This window comes from Saccopteryx leptura, chromosome 7, assembly GCF_036850995.1.
Source record: "Saccopteryx leptura isolate mSacLep1 chromosome 7, mSacLep1_pri_phased_curated, whole genome shotgun sequence".
Lineage (NCBI taxonomy): Eukaryota > Metazoa > Chordata > Mammalia > Chiroptera > Emballonuridae > Saccopteryx > Saccopteryx leptura.
Window position 1 is genome coordinate 107,071,121 of NC_089509.1, and position 27,019 is coordinate 107,098,139.

General features: G+C 36.8%; 1 protein-coding gene and 1 non-coding gene across 5 annotated transcripts in view; one reads left to right on the forward strand and one right to left on the reverse strand.

Moving 5' to 3' along the window:
- Nucleotides 1-27,019, reverse strand: part of SPAG16 (sperm associated antigen 16) — a 204,617-nt gene that overhangs the window by 155,202 nt on the left and 22,396 nt on the right. For 2 of the 4 annotated variants that reach the window (XM_066346112.1, XM_066346109.1), the window contains 4 exons: nt 23,876-24,013; nt 9,936-10,043; nt 4,387-4,504; nt 1,043-1,177 (listed from right to left, as the gene is read on the reverse strand). In XM_066346112.1, the coding sequence (XP_066202209.1) occupies nt 1,043-1,177; nt 4,387-4,504; nt 9,936-10,043; nt 23,876-24,013 (499 nt within the window). The remainder of the gene's footprint in view (nt 1-1,042; nt 1,178-4,386; nt 4,505-9,935; nt 10,044-23,875; nt 24,014-27,019) is intronic. The other 2 variants (XM_066346110.1, XM_066346111.1) reach the window with 2 other exon arrangements.
- On the forward strand, nt 6,045-6,213 carry LOC136379248 (small nucleolar RNA SNORA64/SNORA10 family). Its single transcript, XR_010746731.1, has one exon. It is a non-coding gene; the product is annotated as a small nucleolar RNA SNORA64/SNORA10 family (small nucleolar RNA).

Sequence of the window (27,019 nt, forward strand, 5' to 3'; positions counted from 1 at the left end):
GAGAAGTGACCATCTGCTTCTCCTTTTCTTCCTCTCCCTCCCTCCCTCCCTCCCTCCCTCCCTCCCTCCCTCCCTCCCTCTCTCTCTCTCTTTCTCTCCCTCTCTCTCTCTCTCTCTCTTCCCCTTCTACAGCCATGGCTTGAATGGTTTGAGTCAGTTGGCCCCAGGCACTGAGGATGGTACCATGGCTTCGCCTCAGGCACTAAAATAGGTCAGTTGCCGAACAATGAAGCAGTGGCCCTAGATGGGCAGAGCATCGCCCTATAGAGAACTTGCCCATGGATCCTGGTCAGAGTGTAGGCGGGAGTCTGTCTCTTTGCCTCCCTGCCTCTCACTTACTTTAAAAGAGAGAGAGAGAGAGAGAGAGAGAGAGAGAAGAAATAAACTCATTAGAATTTCCTCATTAGTATTTTTCAAATTAAATATTTATGATAAAAATGGAAGATATTAATAATTACCCAGTGATAACAAGTGTAAATTAAAACTGTGTGGGACAAGTGGGGTGTGGCGTGATCAATAACACAGAAGAGGACAGGCAGACTTCCAATGCATCAGAACAAAGAAACGTACAGGGCGCTGTGCCTGAGAGGGAAGGGAAGCATGGTGTGAGATGCGAGTGACCTGCTGCACCTCTCCAGCTAAATATCTAACTGGGGCAAGTTGGAAGCAAAGGGCACATCACGCAGATACTTCAGAGAAGCTCTAACTATACACTATATTCACTCTTAGCTTTTCTTTTCTTTTTTCCTTTTTGTGAATTTTTATGAGTTCATATGAGCCAAACTGATGATAATTGCTGGGATACAAAATCTCAATGAATTTAAAAAATGCTCCAGAAAATGGCAGTTTTATCACTTATTTTATACATCAGAATCTAAAAGGAAGACGTATGGAGTTACATGAAATCCATTGTGATAGATTAGGGAGTTGGGAATCATCTTAGAAAAAAACTGGCATCCCCTTAAAGAGACCTTCATATTTTGTACTGGACTGGAAAACATAGTACCCTCCAGGTGGTGTTTAAAAATGGAATAAGCCTGACCTGTGGTGGCGCAGTGGATAAAGCGTTGACTTGGAATGCTGAGGTTGTCGGTTCAAAACCCTGGGCTTGCCCAGTCAAGGCATATATGGGAGTTGAAGCTTCCTGCTTCTCCCCTCTTCTCTCTCTCTCTCTCCTCTAAAATGAATAAATAAATAAAAATAATTAAAAAAAATGGAATAAAGCATGTCTATGTAGATAGATGTCAAGTGGCTTCTAAATCGCCCACAACTTCTATTTGCTGTATAGGGAAAACAGAAGTCTCACATGTCTCAACAGGGTTCGTGGAAACGTTCACATTAGAAGCATTGAACAAGAAAATAAAATGAGAGTCAGGACAATGAGGCAACAGATGTTAGGGATTTCACAGATGCTGAGGCAGAGAGGCCTTGGAGTTAGCAAGGTACATTCAATACACAAAGAATCTCCCAGAACCATGTTCCTCAACACCAGGAATACGGCCAAGCCAGTCACACCTCACTAGAAAGAAAGTAAAGGCTGAGAGCTTAGCACGTAGACTTCAGGCCATACGGACTCCTGACTGCCCCATGTGTAGGCGTCATCTGGGAAAGAATGTGAAGAAGAGGATGCCATTTGAAAACAGAGAATTAACACTGATAGTTATGTTTCAGCTAAGCAGTCCGTTAATACAACACCCTGTGTTAAACCTGGAGACTGTTGTGGGCCACAGTGATCTGAATGGTCTCTAATAGCGGGCTGTTTTCTTTTGCCCTCAGTAGGAGTAGGGATTCCGGACAAAATAAGTTGCAGGTAATAAAGATAAAACTCTTTGCACATCTGCATGGTAGTGTGTAAATTCAACCCTGCCTCACACAGACAGCAATGTTAATTTTTAAACATGTTTTTCTCTTAGATAAATATCAACTATAAGGCAAGTCATTTGATGTGTTTAATAGGTGAGAAAACAGACATACATGTAAAACGAGCTGAATGTCCACGTGGCTACTCTGCAGCACAGCTGGAGCTCACAGCTGCCACTCCCAACCCTTAGCTCTTCTAACTAAACCAGTGAGGAGCAATTTAAAACGCAAAGACTGTGTGTGGTTGAAATGTGTACTCAATATGGCCTCTGATACAAGCACAGAAATTCCCCTCATATTAGAGCTAGGGGAACTGACGGCCTTTCCAGGAAGAGAGCTTAGCTCTAATCACACAGAATATGAGTGGCAGATGCAGCGCTGGACAGGTTGCGGTGTAGAAATCAACGGTCTGGAGTGAACTGCTGGCACTCCCAGCCTGCAATCCGGCAGGGCCCCGATCTCGTTGAATAGTGAAACTCAGTCTGACTGGTCTGTCAGCGACCCCAAAGGATACACGGTCACTCGGGAACATACAGCCAAGTCACCGATGGGTTCCTCCTTGGAGAAGGATAACAGGAAAGTAAGCATGAGACCAGGGGGGAAAGGAGAATAAGATGGGTAGCAAAAGTCTAAGCTGGCCCCATGGCAGGATAAAAAGTAGGAACAACCTGCATCTAGCCCCAGTAAACCAAGATGTGGAATTGTGGCTCTTACTGGGAGGCTGGGGAACAGGTTAGATGAACAGGAGAAAAGAGGTGAGTTTCTGCAGGTGTGACATAAAATGCCATGAAAATGTACATTATTATTGCATTCATTGTATGCAATATTACTAACAATACAATTCAAACATTCAAGAATACAAAATTAAAATTCAAGCACAAAGAATCAAAGTGATGTTAATATAACACCCTGTGTTAAACTTTGAGACTGTTGTAGGCAGTCAATAAAATAAAAAGGCAGACAATAAAATAATTCAAGGAAAACTATAACTATCATGCAAGTTTTACCGATTCTAAAAGTATTGCTAAAAATGGGAATCTCCAGAAAGCAATGGAAAAATGTTATGCATAGTTTCATTTTATATTTTCAAATAAACTGCTGCATAGTTTTAATGTGTCCTATACACTTGTGTTTATTTTTATTTTGTGTGTGTGTGTGTGTGTGTGTGTGACAGAGAGAGAGAGAGAGAGAGAGAGACAGAGACAGAGAGAGACAGAGAGAGGGACAGATAGGGACAGACAGACAGGAAGGGAGAGAGAGAGGGAGAGAGAGACAGAGAGAGACAGAGAGAGGGACAGATAGGGACAGACAGACAGGAAGGGAGAGGCATGAGAAGCATCAGTTCCTCGTTGCGGCACATTAGGTGTTCATTGATTGCTTTCTCATATGTGCCTTGACCATGGGGCTACAGCAGACTGAGTGACCCCTTGCTAGAGCCAGCGACCTTGAGTTCAAGTTGGTGAGCTGTGCTCAAACCAGATGAACCCGCACTGAAGCCAGCAACCTTGGGGTTGTTAACCTGGGTCTACTGCATCCGACTCTGACGCTCTATCCACTGCACCACCGCCTGCTGAGGCTGTATTTATTTTTCTTAAATTCTATACCAGTGGTTCCTCAATACTGCCCTAAGCCAAGAAACACGGAAAGAATGAAAAGGGTGTCAACAGCAAAAATGACTAAAAATTGAGTCAATACCGTGTTGTCCCAAATATTTGGTTGGGGGCAAATTGCAGAGAGATGTTATTCATTATCTCATATATAAGTTTCAAAGCACTAATAAAAGGTAGGTCACTGTGGCTACACCTTAGATACGAGAAATCTGAGTTCAAAGTCCATGTTTATGGCTGTCAAAACTGGCATTTAATCTCAACTTTGACCACAATGTCTGAGTTTTTTTCTCTAACTATACTTCAATATTTCCTATAAAATTTTGCTTTAATTCATTAATATTTAATTTAATAAAGATCTCTAGCCTGACCAGGCGGTGGCGCAGTGGATAGAGCGTTGGACTGGGATACAGAGGACCCGGGTTCAAGACCCCAAGATCACCAGCTTGAGTGCGGGCTCATCTGGTTTGAAGAAAAGCTCACCAGCTTGGACCCAAGGTCGCTGGCTCCAGCAAGGGGTTACTTGGTCTGCTGAAGGCCCGTGGTCAAGGCACATATGAGAAAGCAATCAATGAACAACGAAGGTGCCGCAACGCGCAATGAAAAACTAATGATTGATGCTTCTCATCTCTCTCCGTTCCTGTCTGTCTGTCCCTGTCTATCCCTCTCTCTGACTCACTCTCTGTCTCTGTAAAAAATAAATAAATAAAAAATTTTCAAAAAAAAAAAAAAGATCTCTACAGGTTTAAAATGGATAAAATACTTGTTCTGAATGTTTCCAAATGAATTTTTTTTACAACATGACAATTGGTGGAAAGTTTGTAAATTTATCTCAGGAACAAAACTAAATTTCTAATTTTGCTGTAAAAACATAAATGGCTAAAATATAATTTGGAGGTAGCCCTGACAGTCTTTTTACCTGCTCAGCTGCTCTGTCTCTTTGCAAGGAGGTCAGCATTTTCTGCTTCAGTAAAGTCTGGTGCTTCTCAAGTAACACCCTTATAGTTGGTTCATATGACGCATAATGTAACTTCAACCTATGAAAAATAAAGGGCATCTTAAAGGGTAATTCAATTAATCAGTGATTTCCGCTTAACGTCTAAACATTTTACTTCTTTTCAGTTTTTTCTTTTGCCCTGGAATATTAAACGAATAACCACATAAAGGTCAACACAGCCGAGCCAAGAGGTGTAAGGAGTATTATGTAGCACACAGCTTCCCTGCAGCCGGGGTGGGTGTTGGAAAGACACATTTCTCTGTGCTCAAATATGCACTCAGATCACTGCTACTCACTGAGGGGGCAAAATGTGTTCCTTTAATCAATTCAGAAACAATTTTCAAATGACAAGGATTACACACAATAGATGTTTAACCAGAATAAGTGTCATTCACATCAAAATAAAGGATGGTCTTGAAAACAAGTCAACTTCATATTAAAGAAATTAAGTATAAAAAATATTGTATTTTGAAATCTCTTAGAAAAATAATTGACTCAACTTATGATATAAATACTTTTAAGAACCTGTTTTATTTTAAAATTAGAATAGCTTTTACTTTTTTATTGAAGTATAATTTACCTGGAGTAAAACAGATCATAAATGTTATAGTTTAGAGTTTTCATAAATATGCTTGCCCAGGTAGTTCACATTGTCACTAACATATAGAGCATTTTTAACATCTCATGAGACCCCAGAACTTCATATATTTGAAATCATAGAACCTTGGCCAGTTGGCTCAGTGGTAGAATGTCAGCCCGGCATACAGAAATCCTGGGTTCGATTCCCAGTCAGGACACACAAGAGAAGTGACCATCTGCTGTTCCACCCTTCCTGCTTCTCTCTCTGTCTCTATCTGTCTCTCTCTCTCCCTCTATCACAGCCACGACTCATTTGAGCAAGCTGGCCTTGGGCAGTGAGGATGGCATCATGGCTTTGCCTCAGGTGGTAGAATAGCTCGGTTGCCGAGCCACAGAGCGACACCCCCCACCAGATGGGCACAGCATCCCCCCTAGTGGGCTTGCCAGGTAGATCACAGTCAAGGCGCATGCGGGAGTCTGTCTCTCTGCCCCCCACCTCTCACTTACTAGTAAAAAAAGAAAGAAATCATAAAATACATTGTCTTTTGGAACTGGCTTCTTTCACTCAGCATAATGTTTTTCAGATTCTTCCATGTTGTGTATATCCGTAATTCATTCCTTTTTTATTATCAGTAATGTTTCCTAGTAGGTAATCCAAAATGAGTTCATGCAATATTCTGCTGAAGTACTGAGAGTTGTTTTCAGTTTGGGGCTATTATGAATAAAGCTACAATGAACATTGTTATACCAGTCACATAAGATACATTTTAATTATAGTTTTTCATTTCTCTTAGAAAAAAAATATATAGATGAATTGCCGGGTTGTAATTTACAGGGCAACTTGCCAACATTTTGGTAATGATTAGTCTATTGAGAATTTCTCAATTCTATTACCAATATTGTCAGTTTTATTATACTTAAAAAAAACCCAATATATGAGTTTGTTGATTTTTTCTTATGCTTATTCCTTTGCTAGTTTATTGGGTACAGATCGTATTTTTATTCTTTCATTTCTTTTTATGTATTTGTATTTAATTTTTTTTGACATTCTAAAGTGCAAGATTAGATCACTAGTTTAAAATGTTCTTTTCAGGGAGAGAGAGAAAGGACCTCCTCAGGACATCAGGCTGGCCTCACAGGGCCACTCTTTCCTTGAGGCGTGCAACAGGCACTGGGAAAAATAAAAAAAAATGTTCTTTTCTAATACAGAGATTTAATGCTATCAATTTCACTTTAAGCGTTGCTTTGGCTCCATCTCACAAATTTGAAAATGCTGCATTTTCAGTCAGTTCAAAATATTTTCTCATTTCCTACTTTGTCTCAAAAGTATTCTATTTACTTCTAGGTAATTGAGAATTTTCCAGAGATTGTGTCATCAATTTTTAACTTACTTTGGTTTAATCAAAGAATATATTTTGAATGACATCAATTCTTTAAAATTAATTGACAGGCTTATTTTATGGCTCAGTATATGACTTATTGTGGTAAACATTCCATGTACATTTGAAAAGTCCAAAGTAGAATTCAAGAAAGGTCAATTATGTTCAGTTAATTTGTCTCACTCTATAGAGACTGAGGTAATTTTTAGACTCTGGCTAGTGGCTCAGTGGCTAGAGCATTGGCCCAGCATACTGACATTTCAGGTCAATTCCCGGTCAGGGCACACAGGAAAAGCGACCATCTGCTTCTTCCCCCTCCCTCTACCCCTTCTCTTGCTCTTCCCCTCCTTCAGCCAGTGGCTAGATTGGATCCAGCGTGGACCCAGGCACTGAGGATAGCTCAGTTAGTCTGAGTGCAACAGCCTCAGGCACTAAAAATAGCTAAGTACTTGAGCATCAACCCCAGATGGGGCTGCCAAGTGGATCCTGGTTGGGGTGCATGTGGGAGTCTGCCTCACTATTTTCCCTCCTTTCAACATAATAAAATAAAATAGACTTAGGTAATTTTTGCCTATCTTTCTACTAACTGCTAAAAAAGGAGTATTAAAATCTTCAATTGTTTTTCTTTTCCATTGAATCAGATTTTCTTCCATATAATTTGAAAGCCTTATAGTAGATTCTTGCATGCTATGTGTGCCTGCTGAATTGACTCTTTTATCAATATGAAATTACTTCTTTTCTCCTGGTTTTCAGGATGTCCCTGAGTATATTGGTTCTGTAGCCCTTTTCTTGGGTCTTATGGGCTTGCAGAAATGGCCCTCCTTGCCTTAAAAATGCTGCTTCAGAGATCTTTTCACCACAAGGTAAAAGATGTCTTCCTGGAGTTACTCCAACTTTATCGTCTCTTGACTGCTAAGCTAATGGTTTAACGAGAAGGAAGACTATACACCTAAACTGCTCCAAGAATTTATCACCGTGTACTAACGGGAACCAGAAGAGCATCCCGAAGATTGAGCCACCTGATAAAAAGAACTAAGAATGGATAAACCAGAATTCACTGAACTTGAACCACTTTCTTAAGACACTGAATTTTACAAGTACTGGAACAAAAACTCCAGTGCATGAGATGAATTCACTCCTGGAGTGCCTCTTAGAAACTTAGAAAAAGTGATAGTGAGCCCTCAGCAAAGTGGAGAGCCTGAGTTGCCCTGATAGACAGCAGAGGATATAGCAGCAAGAGCCTAAATTTATTCACCTTTATACCTCAGATGCATGGTATAGTGTTTGGGACTCAGGATATGCTCAATAAATGTTCAATAACTTACTTTACCTGATTTTGTCTGCCATAACCAAGTTGCTTAACACTAATTAAAAAACTCTTTTAAGGCCCTGGCCATTTGGCTCAGTGGTGGAGCATCGGCCTGGTGTGCAGAGGTCCCGGGTTCAATTCCCGGCCAGGGCACACAGGAGAAGCGCCCATTTGCTTCTCCACCCCTCCCCCTCTCCTTCCTCTCTGTCTCTCTCTTCCCCTCCCGCAGCCGAGGCTCCATTGGAGCAAAGATGGCCCGGGCGCTGGGGATGGCTCCTTGGCCTCTGCCCCAGGTGCTAGAGTGGCTCTGGTCGCGACAGAGCGATGCCCCGGAGCGGCAGAGCATCGCCCCCTGGTGGGCAGAGCATCGTCCCTGGTGGGCGTGCCGGGTGGATCCTGGGCGGGCGCATGTGGGAGTCTGTCTGACTGTCTCTCCCCATTTCCAGCTTCAGAAAAATACAAAAAAAAAAAAAAAAAAACTCTTTTAAAATTTTTAATTGAATGTATTGGGGTGACATTGGTTAATAAAATTATACAGGTTTCATATGCACGATTCTACAATACATCATCTTTATTTGCATTGTGTGTTCACCACCCTAAGTCCTTCCATCACCATCTATTACCCCTCTATACCCGTCCACCTTCTTCCAAACCCCTTCCCTCCTGCAATCAACATGCTGTTGTTTGACTATAGGTTCTTTTTTCTTTGCATAACCCCTCCACCATTCTCACCCACACCCCAAGCCCCACCCCCTTTGACAGTTGTCAGTCTATTCTCCGTATTTATGAGTCTGTTTCTTTTTTGTTCCTTAGTTTGTTTTGTTCATTCGATTCTACATTCAAGTGAAATCATGTGGTATTTGTCTTTCCATGACTAACATTTCACTTTGCATAATGCTTTCCATGTTCATCCATGATGTTTCCAAAAGTACGATTTCCTTTTTTACAGCTGAGTAGTACTCCACTGTGTAAATGTACCACAGTCTTTTTATCCACTCATCTGCTGATGGCACTTAAGCTGCTTTCAAATCATGGTTATTGTAAATAATGCTGCAATGAACATAAGGGTGCATATATTATTTTCAATTAGTGTTTTAGGTTTCTTTGTATATATTCCCAGAAGAGGAATTGCTGGATCATAAGGCAATAACATTTTTAATCTTTTGATTAAAATGCTGCTTTCCCCAATGGCTGCACCTATCTGTATTCCCACCAACAGTGCACAAGGGTCCCCTTCTCTACACATCCTCGCCAACACTTGTGTTTGTTGATTTGTGAGTGAGAGTGATTCTGATAGGAGTGAAGTGATATCTCATTGTGGTATTAATTTGCATTTCCGGATGATTAACTGATGTAGAGTATCTTTTCATATGTTTATTGGCCATCTATATGTCCTCTTTGGAGAAGCATCTATTCAGATCCTTTGTCCATTTCTTAATTGAATTGTCTGGGGGGGTTTTGATGTTGAGTTTTGTAAGTTCCTTATAAATTCTGGATATTAACCCTTATCAGATACATCCTTGGGAAATACGTTTCCTATTCAGTGGGTTGTCTTTTCATTTTGTTAGCTGTTTACTTTGCTGTGCAAAAACTTTTTAATTTTATGCAGTCTCATTTGTTTTTCTTTTATTTTCCTTGCTTGAGGTGATGGATCTGAAAGAAATATTGCTACAAGACATGTCTGAGATTTTACTGCCTATGTTTTCTTCTAGATTTTCATGATTTTGAATCTAACATCTAAGTCTTTAATTCATTTTGAGTTTATTCTTGTGTAAGAAGGTGGTCCAGTTTTATTTTTTTGTGTGTGTATCTGTCCAATTTTCTCAATACCATTTATTGAATAGCTTATCTTTAAACTCACTGTATACTCTTTCCTCCTTTGTCAAATATTGATAATAAAGGCATAGATTTTTATTTCTGGGCTCTCCATTCTGTTCCATTGAACAATATGTCTGTTTTTATGCCACTCTCATGCTATTTTGATTACCATGACCTTGTAGTATAGTTTGAAATCAGGTAGTGTGATTCCTCTAACTTTGTTCTTCTTTCTCAAGATTGCTGTTGCTATTTTGGGTCTTTTGTGGGTCTATATAAATTTTTAGAATATCTATTGTAGTTCTGTGAAATGCTAAATAAATGTATTAGGATACTAATTGAATAGCTCTTTAATAAATATGCCAACAAGTATGATATTAGCAGCTTACCCTTTGAGGTCATTAATTAACTTGTTTTTTTCTTGGACTACTCGTCCGTGATGCATTCGATGATGATCACGTTCTTTCTGAGTTTTTAGCAGATCTTCTCTAGCCTTGCTGAAAAATAATAATAATAACTTTAAACAATACTGCTAATTCTTCTGAAAAAATACTTAGTTATCAGATAAATCCAATATCAAGCAATTCAAAAGAAAATTGAAAAACAAAGATCCCATTACAATTCTCACTGAAGGATCACAACCAACAAAATGTATATTGGGATGGGAGACGAAGGGGCCCAAACCTGTCCTTTCAAAAATATTATCCACTCACAATTTACTGAAGGAAAAGTAAAGATAGGCTGCCAAAATAACTTGTAATTTACCTACTTCCAAAAAGAATTTGTTTACAAAGTTTAAATACATAGAAAACAGGATAATTCAAAATAATCACAAAGAAAAGACTACAAAATTTCATTCTGAACTTTTTGGATACACAGTTAAAAGAGAATGCTCACAAAGTTACTTAACTGTAAAAAAGAAAGCAATTAAGTTCTGAAAAACCAAGATTTTATTCTGGTAATGCATATGAAAAATACACACCACCTGTATATCATATTACTAAAATAACTGGTAATTTGATAAGAAAGGTCTTCAAATTCAGTGTTGTAACAGAGAAGCATTCTTCAACTAGACATATTTTCTGCAAACCTCAGGTATAAAGCAAGAATACTAATTTGAAGCCCAGGCCCTATGTGAAAAATTAATGGAAATATTTCACCCATTCCCATAACATGTTAGTTTCTAAATAAATATATAAAATTTACTTTATAATGAAAATGTATCAATATTTACCTAACAGTTAAAAGATAAAGTGCTAATTAATTGAATACGTTCTGAAATCAGATAGACTGAATTAGAGGGCTGACACCTCACAAGATAATAAGAATGGAATAAATCTTCTCTGTAACACAATATTTCAAAATTCAAATTCACATAAAATAAATGCATGCAAACAGATTTCTGCTTTAGGAGCTATGGCGAAGTAATCACTTAGGGCCAGTGACTGGGATATTTCCATGGAGGTGGAATAAGGTCAGGTTTCCAGGCTCCTGATGGAGCATATTATAATCAATGAGACCCTTATGCAAGATCAAGTCACATGTGGCATATGATGACAGTGCAGAGGTCTGTCTGTCTTCCAAGTGTCCTTCCTTTTTTATCCTCTACCTCTCCTCTTTTTAAGGAAAATGACCTGGATCATTCTTTATTTCACTACCACTATTTTTGAGTTTATTACATGTAAATAAACAATGTGTCACAGTACTAATTATCTATTTCCACCATCTAACCCTCAACTTCATTTCCACATCATCTTGAAGGTGCAAAACAATAGTCATTAAAATATTCAGTCTTGAAAATCGTCTGAGGAATAAGCCAATTATTAGAGCAACAATTAATTTAATCTTGCCAGGTTTTAACCCTCTATATGTGTAAATGAAGATGGACCAAAAACGAGAGGACCCCTCTGCCATCTCCATGTGGCCAATCAGTAATGTATGAAGAGGTGAGAGTTTAAGTATAGTGATTGACTGGGAAAAAACTGGCTGAGTTGACACTGAGTTGTGAAAACACAAGCACAGAACCTGAAATCTCATTCATTTAAGAAAGCATGTAAAATGGCTTATATACTGTCTGGTACATATCAAATATTCAGTGAATGTGACTGTCATCATCATCATCATATTACTGTTACTGTATAGTAGAAAAGATACATTCAAGTCCTCTAATTAAATTACCTACCTAAATATAGGGGTCATGCAAATAAGGTAAATATCCACTAATGGACTGAAAATGTCAAAATTCATGATTAGTAAAACTATATAAAGAATTTAAACTTTTATAAAGATCTATTTAACATCTACTAAGATGCTTACTTTCAACCACTTGAGGAATTATAATAAACTGTTTCTCATTCTCACAGCTCTAAAGCCACTTTAGCCCCACCCTGCATGTAGAAAAATAATGCTGTGAAGTTTCTTAAGCAGAACCACAAATATGCAACATTGCATCAACTCACTTTTTAAATAACATTTAAAGGCCTATTTGTGCTTATCCAAGAAAAGAAAGCATAAGAATTGACTGAAGTATTAGACCTTAAAGTTTTTCTGATCATTAAATTGGTTTTTTGGGCTTGGAAAATGAAGTCTACTCAGTAAAACAATTTAAATTCATTTCATGGTGGTGCTTTTCCTATTATGACCTTCCTGCTGCCCATCTGCTTAATAAAAGGAAAATGAAAGTAATACTAAAAAGTAAAGTTAAAAATATTCATAAGCTATGAATATCTAAAACTATATAGTATTTTCTCATATTAGCAGAACATGTTTTGTTTTTTGTTGTTCTTTGTTTTGTTTTGTTTTTGTTTTTTTACAGAGACAAAGAGAGAGTCAGAGATAGGGATAGATAGGGACAAGCATCAATCATCAGTTTTTCGTTGCAACACCTTAGTTGTTCATGGATTGCTTTTTCATATGTGCCTTGACCACGGGCCTTCAGCAGACCGAGTAACCCCTTGCTCGAGCCAAAGTCCTTGGGTCCAAGCTGGTGAGCCTTGCTCAAACCAGATGAGCCCACACTCAAGCTGGTGACCTCGGGGTCTTGAACCTGGGTCCTCTGCATCCTAGTCCGACGCTCTATCCACTGCGCCACCGCCTTGGTCAGGCCAGAACGTGTTTTTTCATTAACTTTTAAAACACAACATAAGAGATTCTATTTCAAGTATAATAAAATAAGAGTTGCTCCGTGAAACATTCTACTTAGATTTGTATCATAAAGAACACACTTTTTACATGTTTCTTCCCTTAAAGAGATTGCAGAATGACTAACTTTCCCATTTCATAAAATCAGTATATCAAAATCTACTATTAAAGTATAAAATATTAAAATACCCATATTTTTTTATCATACTATAAATACAGTGTCCTCAAAACTCCACATTTCCACATAAGAATATGATTTAATAGTGTGCTCTACATTGGCCTGGGACACAGAGGACCCAGGTTTGAAACGCCAAGGTCACAGGCTTGAGCACAGGCTCACCAACTTGAGCGTGGGGTTGCTGGCTTGAGCATAGGATTATAGACATGACCCTATGGTTTCTAGCTTAAGCCTAAAATCACTGGCTTGAGCAAGGGGGTCACTGGCTCAGCTGGAGCACCCCACACCCATCAAGGCTTATATGAGAAAGCAAACAATGAATAACTAAGGTGCCACAACAAAGAATTGATGCTTCTCATCTCTCCTTTCCTGTTTGTCCTTCTTTCTCTCTCTTTCTCTCTTTCTCTCTCCCTCTCCCTCAAAAAAAAAAATAGTGTACTCTAAAAAATTATTTTTATGTGTATTCCCCAGTCAAAGAATTTTATTAGCCAAATAGTATTAACTAAGTATTTATATTTTGGAGTACCCACTTAATAATGAGCTTATTGGATTATTTTGTTACAATAATTTGGCAGAAAGAATCATATAAACATTTTCTTGTTTACCTGTACCAATCAAAGCAAGCCTTCACTATCAGGTATTTTTTGCATGTGCGAACTTGAATCAATGTATTTTCTGAAAATAATACTATATAATTACCAAGTATTTCACTGTCCTGACTTGTTTATACATAAATTCTTTTAACCCACTAAAATTATATTGGAATAACTTTTGAGCAGACAAAATGGAATTCAACCAGATTAGGGAAAACCTTCATTATATTCCTCACCAAAAAAAGAAAGGGGTAAACCCATATCCAGAAAAAATATTTTCTTAATGTAACAGGTAATTACCTAAATACTAAACATGATATTTTCTGGGCCTAATTATTTTTACTTCCACCGTGTTTGTTCTGAAAGTCGTTATATTGAACAGGTCGTTAGAAAAAGTAGGTGTCTCTGATCTTTGATAGAAGTGAACATTGTGAGCAAAATTAGAGACCCTCAGTGAAGCACTTAATTCCTCACAATTAATTGCAATTTAGTTAAAAAAATTTTTATTTCTATATGCAAAAGAAAGTATTTCATTATTTTTTAATGGTACATTTTAATCTTTTAATTAATAATCCGAGTCAGTATTATTTTCTGCCAAATCATCAGGCCTCTCAATAAACCTTTTCTGGTCTACATTCTATTTCCTTAACATAATAGCCCACAAAAAACAAACAAACAAACAAACAGTACAGTACTCTAAAAAGTGGGGCATGATTTAGCTTTATAGAAAGTTGTTTAAATTCCCACCATGAAAGGAAAGTGATCCCTAGTCCAAAGGAATTCCATAAAAGGAGCAAAAAATCATCAATTAACTACTCTAAAAATTATTAAAAGTTTAACTAAAGAGCCAAAATATTAAAAGCACATACTCATTATGTCTCACCTATTTGCCTGAAGCAACATAGATAGGCCCTGGGGATATGCTGAGCACAAGACAGTCCCTATTACATGGAACTCATGTAATAAAAGAAAAATATACATTAGATAATCAGATGTAAAAGGTATAAATTCCAAGCTCCTTCCTAAATATACAGTATTAAAGATAATCTATAAATAGAGAGTAATACCATATAAATAGAATACCGAAACTTATGAATACATCTCTTCTTCTGCCCCCCAAAATGTATGTATATGTAAATCTGGTAATCTCACACTTCCCAAAATAAGTTATAGATTTTACTAAATTCTAATGTTAATCCCACACCTGCCTTCCTATAGAAATTGACAAAATGACTCTAAAATTTCTATAGAAATACAAAGGACCTATAATCGTTGAACCTTCTTTTAAAAAGAACAAAGATGAAGAACTAAAACCATCTATCTTTAAGAACTTACTTAAGGGTGGAAAAAGGATAGATAAGGTAAAGCGGGTCAAACATCTGATGATGCTTACTGGCTGTTCGTTTATCCTGCTTTTGTCTAAATCCTCTGCCCATTGGATTGTTTGCCTTATTGTTGAGTTGTGAACACTTTGAGTATTGAACACACAATGCAATATACAGTTGATGTATTATAGAATTGTACAGCTGGAACTTATAATCTTCAACCAATGTTACCTCCCCAAATTTAATTTTTTTAAAAAGAACTTATAGCTATAGCAATCAAAAGTATGGTATACAGTATTTTTAAAGATTTTTATTTACTGATTTGAGAAAGACAGAGAGAAAGGTGGGGGGAGGGGAGAGCTGGAAGCATCAACTCGTAGTAGTTGCTTTTCATATGTGCCTTGACCAAGCCCAGGATTTTGAACCAGTGACCTCAACGTTCAAAGTCGACACTTTATCCAGTGCACCACCACAGGTCAGGCAAGAGTATGTATGATATTGCCTGACCAGGTGGTGGTGCAGTGGATAGAGTTTCGGACTGGGATGCAGGGGACCCGGGTTCAAGACCCCGAGGTCACTAGCTTGAGCGTGGGCTCATTGGGTTTGAGCAGGGCTCACCAGCTTGAGCCCAAGGTCGCTGGCTCGAGCAAGGGGTCACTCGGTCTGCTGTAGCCCCCCCCCCCCGGTCAAGGCACATATAAGATATCAGTCAATGAACAACTAAGGAACCGCAACAAAGAATTGATGTTTCTCATCTCTCGCCCTTCCTGTCTGTCTGTCCCTATCAGTCCCTCTCTCTGACTCTGCCACAAAAAAAGAGAGCATGTATAATATTAACATATGGATAAGCAAACAGATGAATGAAACTGAATAGAGATCAGAAATAAACCCACAACTACAGCATCAATAGATTTTCAATAAAAATGCCAAAGATATTCATGAAGAATAAACAATCTTTTTAAGAATGGTGCTGGAACAACTGAATCATCTCATAGAAAACTAAACTCTATATCCTACCCGACACCATATACAAAAACTAAAGATAGATCATCAGCTGAAATATTCTAAATATTTAAAGGATTTAGAAGAAAAAAGAGAGTATTATTGTGACCTGGGAATAGGCAATGGTATCTTAGATGAAATATCAAAAGCAAGTCTATAAAAAGATGTTAGACTTCGTCAAAATTTAAAACTTCTGCTCATCCAAAGGCACTACTAAAATTTGAGGAGTCAAGCCATAAACTGGAAGAAAATATTCATAATATTAAAAAATTTGTATGCAGAATATTTGAAGAACTCTTAAAACTCAATAAGACAAACAATCCAAACAGAAATAGGCAAAAGATTTACACAAAAGAAGGATAAATGAACAGCCAATAAGCACTCAAAAATGGGTTTAGTATAAGTAGTTATCAGGAAAATGCATATTTCAAACACAACAAACTGTCACAATATAATCGCTAAAACTAAAAAGACTAAAAACACCTGATGTTGGTAACAATAGGAAGCACTTGGGCCTCTCATATATTGAGAATGTAAAACGACCCGATGTGCATGCTGCAAAATGTACTGGCAGTTTCTTCTACAGCTAAACATACATCTACCCTTTAATCCAGAATGTCCACTCCTAACATCTTATCCAAGAAAACATATCCCACAAAAATGTTTGTACTCAAATGTTCATAACAGTATTATTCATAATAACCACAGCTGGAAACAAATCAATAGAAAAAGGATTAACAAATTGGGGCATACACCATACAACAGATTAGTAGACAGCAATAAAGGAGAACAAATTAGTAATAAACAAGAAATCATACACAAATTTTACTAACTTTATACTGCGGGTAAAATGCTGAACACAAAGAATAAATATTTTGTGATTCCAGTTATCAAGTTCTCAAACAGGCAAGACCAATCTAAGATGATAAGTCAAAACAGTGATTGCCAGGGCAGAAAATGACTAAGAAGGCATGCAATGGAGATTTATGGATAAACAGAAATATTTTATACATTCAAGGTGAGTATGGAGTTACAAGACATCATTCATCCCTTCATCAAAATTACATAGCTAAGACTTGGACATTTCAATTCATGTACATTAACTTTAAAAAACCCTAAAACTTAATACACTAATTGCTTGTGGGGTAGGACATACCTAGGGGTAGAAATGAGATAAAAAGGGTAGAAACTTAATTTGTTGAAACTGACAGGCCCATGAGGTTTATTATTCTATTTTGTGTACTTTCTATATGCTTGTTATTTTTTCAAAATTAAAAAGTTAATATAGGCAAACAAATAAATAAATTGCTATGTACCTGACTTCTAGGGAGAAATATCACTCTGAATTTTTTATTCAGTGTCGCTGCTGCTACTGCTAATAATAAGGTTGATGAAGAGGATGATGATGTTATTCTACCCATTTAACATATACTATGTATTAGGTACTATGCTCATTATACTGTGAGGGGTAAAACAAACACCATCTTTGCCTCCATAAAGTTTACAGAAGTACAGAAAAATGAATAAGAAAGAATATGCAGTTACATAAGTGTAAGCTATAGTGACTATTGTGAAAGGAAAAAAGGTTTTATAATACAGAATACTGATTTTAACTTCCTTGGATACTTACCAAGTGCCAGAATTAAACACCTTAAAATGATTCCCTCAAGGAAGGTAGTATTAGCCCCCTCACATAAGAGGAAAAGGAGTGGTATTATATCCATATTTCCATATCTAATCAGTGCCAGGGCATCATGTATTTGTATTGTCCTACTCAGACACCTGATCTGATATCAACATCTCTTTTTAACCGAAGTTTTAGTGGGGTTAGTAATGCAGAGCTTGCTAAGAGCAGACATTGGGACCTAACTGGCCAGTAAGAAGCTTGTCTGACATTATCATTACTGGGTGGTAAGCAGCTAAGTCAATCTGAGAAGGTTATGAAGGATATAACGTTCTCCCTGTTTCCATCATGTCTCCCCATCCAGTTCATTTTCCACACGTAAGCCAGTTCCTCAAAAGTATCCATTAGTCTCACATTCCACTCAGAGAAAGAAAGAGAGAAAAATAAATTCTAAAAAGGCTTCTACGACTTACCCCTTGGTTCCAGTCACTAAGGTATCTGTGCTAGCCCCCTAACCAGCCAAGCTGTCCCCACCATAAACTTTGTACTTCCTTTTTCCTCTGCCTGAATTCCCTTTCCCCAGTTCACACATGGCCTCTTGGTATCTTCAAATATCTAAGAGGACTTCTCCCACCAGCCTACCTAAAACAGCACCCCATTTCTTTCTATCTCCTTTACCCGTGTTATTTCTTCACAACACCCACTGCCACCTGATACCTGGTACATCTTTCAATATCCATGTGCAGCTAATGGCTGTGCTATTAGCCAGTACAGCCTTAAGTATGAACAGCATGGCAGCGAGAGGAGCAAATCAAGCCTGTGGGTGAGACAGGAGGAGAGGAGATAGGCTGTCACAGAGGCAGAGGGCGGGAGGAATGCAAAATAGTAGGGTGGGAGGGGTGAAAGCCAGACTACTGAATGTTAAAGTACAAGAACAATGATGTTTTTAGGAGGAAATTGAGAATCAAATTGAGAATATTTACAAAAGTTATTCTGAGACTAAGACAGATAATTCTAGTCAATATAAGAAACAACATCAAGCAAACAGGTTCCGAATTAACAAAACTCTTAGTTTTTATGGGCCTCAGGCAGAGGTGAATATTGTGGAACATCAACTACCAAAGAAAATAAGGTTTATAAAAGTGTCCTAACTGTGAAATATTTTATAATTCTAGTGATGCTTTCTAGCCTTTACTCAATCAGCAATTCTCTACAAATGTGCAGCAGGTCACTTAAATTCTAGACTTCTGCATTTAAAATAATTGTTCTACATTTCAATAAGAGTTGAAATGTACGTATTCAACTTTTCCAAAAATAGAACGTCAAACTACTACGTGTATTATTCCTTTCTAGGATCCAGTATATAATATAATTTTACCTTCAATGTAACTATAAATCTTTCATAAAGAATATCTCCAGAAAGTTATTTGCGAAACTTTTAAAACCAAGGTGTAATTGACATAAAACAATGTATTAGTTTCAGGTGTAAAACATAATAATTCAATATATTATATATATTGCAAATATATATTGCAAAACGATCATCACATTAAGTCTAATTAACAACTGTCACCGTATATACATATACATCAAACACCAAATTTTTTTATTTTAGAATATAATCTACACTTGTAGCAAGTATAGGGAAAACCTCTGTTCTAAAATTGCACTGCTGCCTGACCAGGCAGTAGCGCAGTGGATAGAGCATCAGACTGGGATGCGGAAGACCCAGGTTCGAGACTCCGAGGTCGCCAGCTTCAGCATAGGCTCATCTGGTTTGAGCAAGGCTCACCAGCTTGAGCCCAAGGTCATTGGCTTGAGCAAGGGGTTACTCGGTCTGCTGTAGCCCCCCAGTCAAGGCACATATGAGAAAGCAATCAATAAACAACTAAGGAGCCGCAACAAAGAATTGATGTTTCTCATCTCTCCCTTCCTGTCTGTCTGTCCTTATCTGTCCCTCTCTCTGACTCTGTCTCTGTCACAAAAAATAAAAATAAAAAAGTAAATAAATTTGGCATTACTTACAACTGAAAGATAATTTCATTTATAATTATACCAAATCAAATAATAGTTTAGAGTGAAATATTTTCCCTTTCCATTTCTTCTCTAATAACACTGGGGAACAAAATTTTTGTTGCATCCACAAAAACACTTGTTCTTACCTAATTCAAGTGTGCTGATCTCAAATCTGACATTTTTCTCTGTAAGCTACAGTTTTTTTGCAATTCAAAATTTTAGGTTTTCATCTTATTGTAAAATTTTCAACATTTAGTTTAACATAATGAAGTAGAATGTCTTCTTGGGCATCATTTTTGTGAAAATATAATAATTTATATAATGCAGTAAATACACTAATATACTAAAAGATATGACTGCATCAGAATTTGTCTACAATTTTGAAATAGAACATATTAAAACACTTATTTTAATCATAAAATTTGTGCAAAACTTATTTAAATTCTATTCAGGCAATAATTTGTGTTTGTAGCTAGCTCTTGCATTTGTGTACTTTTTGAGGACAATCTTTTTTGATGCTCCAGCAGTAGTCTGCTCATCACTAACAGCTCCAAGATTTTTGGGAAACTTATCAAGGTGACTGTTCAGGAAGTGAATCTTAACGCTCATGTAACATCCAATGTCGCGGAAAGCCAACAGCATCCTTTGAACCAGAAGTTCCTAGTTTTCTGCTGCCAAGGAAGTTCTTTGTAACTGCTACAAAAGACTGCCATGCTGCTTTCTCCTCCTTATTCATCTTCCTGGCAGATTCTTCGTCACATATGAGGGTTCAAGTTTGAGGTCCATCGAATACACTTGCTTTAATCTTCTCGAAAGACAAGGCAGGTAAAGCAGAAATAATATGTTGAAAGCATTCACTTTCTCTATTCAAAGCCCGAACAAACTGCTTCATTAAGCCAAGTTTGATGTGAAGTGGGGGAAAAATGATCCTGTCTTGATTAACTACAGGTTCACTCACAATATTTTGCATCCCTACTTCCAGAGCTTCACGTTTCAGCCACTCCTTCTGTGTCCAGTGTTTCTCCCGAGCTGAGCTGTCCCACAAACACAGAAAGCAAGGATACTTTGTGAAACCTCTCTGTTGTCCTAGCAGGAAATTTACCATTTTAAGATCCATACATATGATCCAGTTATGTTCCTCATACTTCTGAAAGTTGAGGACAATCTTTATGTCATTCTTACTAAAATCATTCCATTTGGGTTGGCTAAACTGCTGAGGAGTTAATGACTGCTTGGCATCAGAAGAAGATCCTTCAGATTCTACAACCATTTCCTCATGCATCTTATGAAAATACGCTTGATCACCATGTTCACTTTCTTCATCCTTAGAAGAAATAAAGCCATTAAAAACTGAAACCGGGAGTGTCTCAGAGTGTGGGATAGGTCGTATTGCTGAAGGAATATTAGGATATGTGATCATATGCTGTTTTTTCTTGCCGATGCCGTTTGTATGGATCAGACAGAAATAACAGTCACTGCTGTGGTCCTTAGGTTCACGCTAAACCATGGGGATACCAAAAGGCATTCCTTTTGCATTTTCCTTTTGTCCAGTCACAAAGCATTTCCTCACAATTATGACACACAATATGAGGAGCCCAATTCTTGTCTTGCTTGCCAAGGGGAACTTGAAAATAGGCAATATATGCATGTGTCACAAATGATGAAATATTGCGCCTTTGATGTTGAAGTGTTTAACAGCCACATATATAAGAGAAGGTGTTAGGACTATTCTTACATTTACACCTACTCGAAGAAGCCATGATTCAATCTTAAAACAAAATAAGAGGGTGTTTTTATCAGATAATTATTTTTTACATTTAAATACAACTACAATTATGTAAAAGTGATGTTTGTAAAACATTAATTGCCTTGTGGTTATGTTCAATCCAAGAGTCATTGCCCTTTAACTCTAATTTAAAAACCAATGCGTCATTAACTGTAACAAAAAGAAATTAAAATTGCATAAAAACTAAAGCATGCACCAAAAAACAGACTTGGAATCAGTGATGCAGAAATACATATATAGAGACAGTTCTAAAACCTCATGCAACAGAAAATGGAAAAAAAAATTGTTCCCCAGTGAATTCATCACTGCTGAATTTTTTAAAGTGTTAACAATGTGAGGACTCAAAAAAAAAATTACTAGGGATGTCAGCCTTTACAGATATTAATAATAATAACTGACATTTTCAAAGCACCTTGTGATTTATACAGCTCTTTAATATAGATTGTCTCTTTTAATTATCATATCACTCCCTAGGAGTTAATTATATTATGTGTAATTACTCCCAGCTTAACAATAAGAAAGCTGAGTTAATAAGTAGCAGAATATTGGAAGCTAGGTATTTGAACTTGAAGTTCAGTACTCTTCCCAAGGTAACTTTCCCCTCGATAAATATTAAGCTTGTAGTTTTATGATCTTTATGATCTCACTGATTTTTCTAGATACCACTAAATGCTACTAGTATAATCAAGACAACAGATCTGTAACCTGACACTTTTGCACATTAAATAGTATTTATTATTAGAAAAGTATTTAACATCTACACTTATCTTGTGTTCAGAAATAGCCTTAATCCTAAAACGAAAAACTTTGGTGTAAATTCCAAAAATGGAATCCCATGTTTATCACTCATTCCTGTTGGAAAAATGGCCTCACAGGTCAAACTTAAAATATTGTGTGATGAAACATTACAATTTGTGCCAAACTTGTGGCATAACAGGTAGAGTTTAGGGAAATTCTTTTAAAAAACTTCACTCCATTTTATGGGGCTGTCTCAACAGAATAAGGCTCCAGGGACGCCCTTCAGCAAAATGTACTGTGAAAAGACAACATGATAACTACTCATCACTGACAGAACTCTGCGGCATCTACTATCAGGGCCAGTCCTCTTTCCTTAAAAATTTCCTTGTCAGGTAAATTAAAGCAAATAAGTATTTTCCTTTTCTAATTTGTTCAAGTATAATTGTATCAAATAAGATATAGTTGAGAGATAACCATAGTCATTGAAACTAAAACTACTATATTATAGTAAATATATTTATAGTATATTTTATAAACATTTGGTAATCTGATATTTAGTAAACATAAACAAGAGGCATTTAATTTGAGTGATATCTGTTTTAATCATGGTTTCTTTTAGCATTAATTTCATTGTTAATAGTTTATAAGTGTTGATTAAAATTATTAAATATAATACTCAATAAACAATCAATAATCAACCATAATTATTTAATGTCAGAACTCATTGCACAAAAAGTTTCTCTTTAAAAGAAAATTAGCAAACTCAAGCAAAAATTCAAAGGATTCAGGACCTGAAACAGTATGCCAGGCAGCACTCTGAAAAATGCGCTGTGTCCAATTCGCAGTACTTCCATTAGGTATGTACACAAAATCACAGTGAGCATCAGGGCCAACAGCGCAAATCACTTCTGAGAAATGGAACCGAGAATAGACAGAATCCTGGTCCTAGTAACATAGTATTCTGCGTGTCATCATACATTTTAGTATGTAAAATGCCCAATAGTACATCCACAGACAATATGAAATTTATATAAATTGCTAAAACATTTCTATAAGTATATATAATAACTGAATAAATGATCATACAAATTATCTTTTATTTATCACCGCCTGTTACAAGTGGGAGTTTATTTTAAATGTTTCCTTCAGTATGCAACACAAAGTCTTATTTCTTTACAATAAACTTATTTACAAAGATCTAAAAATATTATATTCCTATATGGTATTTTTATGCATGTAATTTTTTGTTTTATGATTATTTAACAAAGAAAGCCCTTATTTAAATATTTAATAAAAATTAATGAGCAATACTTGAACTGTCTCTCTTCCATAGCTAAGCATTGATTTTTCCATCTAACACTGTCTTAGATGAGTAGATTCACACAGGTCAACACATATGTATCTGTCTTCGCCAGGATAACATTTTGCTTATTTAAATTTGTTCACCCAAAATTTCATGTGTTCCATTAATTTTAGAAAAAAAAATGCATAGAGACCTGGCTTTTGCTAAGTTCCTCCTCTAAACATAAAATCATTCCTAGAAAATGACTAAATAACAGTTTCTTTGGAGAATTTTCAAATACTGAAAGTTGTCTACTAGGAATACACTAGTTCCTTCTTCCTCTCTGCTTTCTATAATTTTGTTATTTCAGAAAGTATCTTATCTTCACAGGGGAAGATTGGACAAACCGTGAAAAGATTATCAAAATACATAAGCAAGTGAATATTATGTAACAAATTAACCACCTCCTACACAACCCCGTGCATCTTCTACATTCTTTCCAACTCGAACTTAAATATAATTCAGTTCTCCAGATTTAAAGCTCTGGTACATTAACCACCATTCACATATTAGCCTCATTCAAGTCTTGACTTTTTATTTATTCCAAAACACATAGAAAAAAAGTCACTTAAAAATGAACATACTCAGCTGCCTGTTTGTACCGCTTCAGCTCTTTCTTCAAATTTTGCTTTTCAGTTTCTAACTGCATGAGCTGGCTGTAGACATCTGGAACATTCCCAGCATCTTTAAGTTCAGTTACTCCCTTCTGCATTAACTCATACCTAGGAAAAAATAAAACAAAAGACTTTATGTTATTTCTTTCTACTAAATTCATTTAATTTATGTATAATTCAAAAAGTTAAGTCTTAGGAAATGTTTATAGAAGTTAGATGCAACATTACTTGCATAAATTAAAATGTCCAGATTCACAACATATTTTTAAATAATAATGAATGAATTGCTAGGTACTAATATTATCGTGGTGAAAAAATATAATGAACATCCACTATGGTTCATGCACTAATCTAGACACTGGTGAAATGAACAGAATGGTTCAAGTCCCTATCTAATGAAGTTTCTGTTCTAGTGTGGGTGGGGTGTGCTCCGTCTGAGGTAAAATAAAGCAGGATACGAGGGACAGAGAGACTGATATGGACAGTGAGGGGGGTGATGGCGCTATGTTAGATGGAGTGACCAGAGAAAGTATGACCGACAAAGGGATATTTGAGCAGAGCACTGAAGGAAATGAAGGACTAAGCTATGTGGATATGTGGGAGAGCAGCATTCTGGCTGACAGAAAAGCAAATGTAAAACACCCTGAGGCAAGGAATTGCTCAGTATGTACAATAAATAACAAAAAAAAAAAAAAAAGCCAGTGTATCTGGAGTATCTGGAGGCAGAGCCAACTAAGTTAGCAAGGGCAAGAGTGGTGGAAAGATGGGTCAAGAAGACGTAGGGAGTCACAGAGAGGAATGTGGTTTTACTCTGAATCAACTGAAGCCATAGGTAGGCTTTGAGATAAGTGAAACTGATCAAGATTTATGTTTTAAAAAGATCTGTCTGGAATCTGTTTAAAGAAACAAACTCTAGGGGAGCAAGAGCAGAATAAGAGAGACCACTGCTCTAGTCCAGGAGAGAGATTATAATTCGTAAAGTTGGTAGTAAACATGGGTCCCCTCTGGATATGCTGTAAAGGTGGAGCCAACATGATTCTCTTAAGAGATCAGCTGTCAGGTATTGGTTAAAAAAAGAAGTCAAGGATGACTCCAGGGTTTTGGGGTAAGCAACAGACAGCCATTTAATCAGCTGGGGACAAATGCAGTTGGAACTGGAAAGTTAAAGAAATCAAGGAATCGTTCTTATTTATGTTAAATGCAATATGTCTACTGGACAATCACATGAATATGAATATCGGGTATACGTGTCCAAAGTTCAGGGGAAGTGTCAGGACAAGCAATTTATATTTGGGAATCATCTGCAAATAGATACTATTTAAAGTCACAAGACTGGATGAGGCCAGCTAAGGAGCGAATGGGGAGAAGTGAAGAAGCCCTAGGACAGTTTTCAGAATGGGAAGAGAAGGCTATACGATAAATAGAGACTAAAGAGAGAGGAAGCAGCGAAGTAATGGGAGAATATGAGAGCTGTGACACCCTCCGGACCAAGTGGATCAACTGCTGCGAGAAGGAAGAAATGAACAACGGTGACAAATGCGGCCAGGCGGCTGAGTAAGAGGAGGACTGGGGAGCAGTCGCCGATTCTGGCAAAGTGACGGCACTGAAAAACATTTCAGGGGCATCTGGAGATGAAAGTGGAACTAGGGCAGGTGTGAGAGTTGGAAGGAGGAAGTAGAACAAATTCTTCCAAGGAGACGTGCTATACAGCAGGGCCAAGAAATCAAGATGAACCTAGAAAAGGATGCAGAGTTCAGGTTTTTTTCTTACTTGTTTTTAAATATATGACATTATGGCATATCTGGACGCTTATTGGAATGATCTAGTAGAAAGGGGAAAAGTTTACGACGCAGGCAGGAGAGGGTACAGCTGCAGGAGCAATGTCCTCGAGGAGGCCGGAAGAGGTGGGGGGGGCGTGGCCTTAGACGGCAGAGTATCTGGTGCAGCCTCTGTGACAGGTGAAATGACTGCCTGACGACAGAGGCAGCGGGCTGGTAGAGAGGGGGGGCACTGGTTGTAGCATTCGCATTTTCTCAGGGAAATAAGAAAGAACATAAGATAATCATTTTTAGATTTGTAATAATTACAATTTTAATCATTTTGGTAGAAATTAATAAAGTTAAATTAAAACCAATTGGTGCATAAAAACATTTGAAGTAATAAAGTTATTAATAAACAAACCTCTAGTCTAGAAAGTTTGCTATGAATGAGCTAAACATTACTTTCAAAATGTTTTATTATGAATATTTCCATACTACAAATCTTAACTTATTATTACATATTAATAGTCACATTTTTGTTACATAGATTATCTGAAATTTTTAAAAAAATCAAGAGAAGCCCTGCAGAATATCTAAAAAGTGAAGATAATTGAATAAATATTAAGTAATATTTGCCACAATTTCTAAAGCAGCAAATAGATACCCATTTAATCATAAATTCGCTATTTTTTCCATATTTGGAGTGTCATTTACACTTATCTCAGAAGAAAAGACATAAAGATTGATTGAAGTATTGGACCATAAAGTTTTTCTGAACATAAAATTGGTTTTCAGGAACTTGCTTTATTTAATGAAGGAAAAAATCATTAAAGAAATTACTTCAATAAGAAAGCAATACAGAGTCCGTCTCTAAATTAAATGCTATGTAAATAAATTAGTATGTGGTAAAATAAGTAAAATTAAAATATAACACAAATTACAATACATATATCTTAAGTCATTCAAGTTACTTATCAAGCAAAATTGATGTCACCCATGTAAAAATACCACAGATGACTTTAAACCCACTAAAACTATTATAGTACTATGACATAATTAGTCATTTTAATCTACAAATTCTGGAAATATCTTTCTCAGTAAAATCTACAAAAAGATTAAGATTATTTTTGGTTTTGTTTCATGTCCATTTGTGTGTACATTTTAAAGAAATTTCTTGGTCTTCATTCCTTCCTCCTTAGCAGTCACTTACCCTTAGAAATAGAGTGAAAACTGTGCATATGGGGAAAAGAGATTGTCATGTAAGCATTAGAAAGTGAAAATAAAATTTATTGCCAATGAATTATAGCCAATAAATTTACATTAATGGTCTTCGTATTCACCATAAGATTCATAA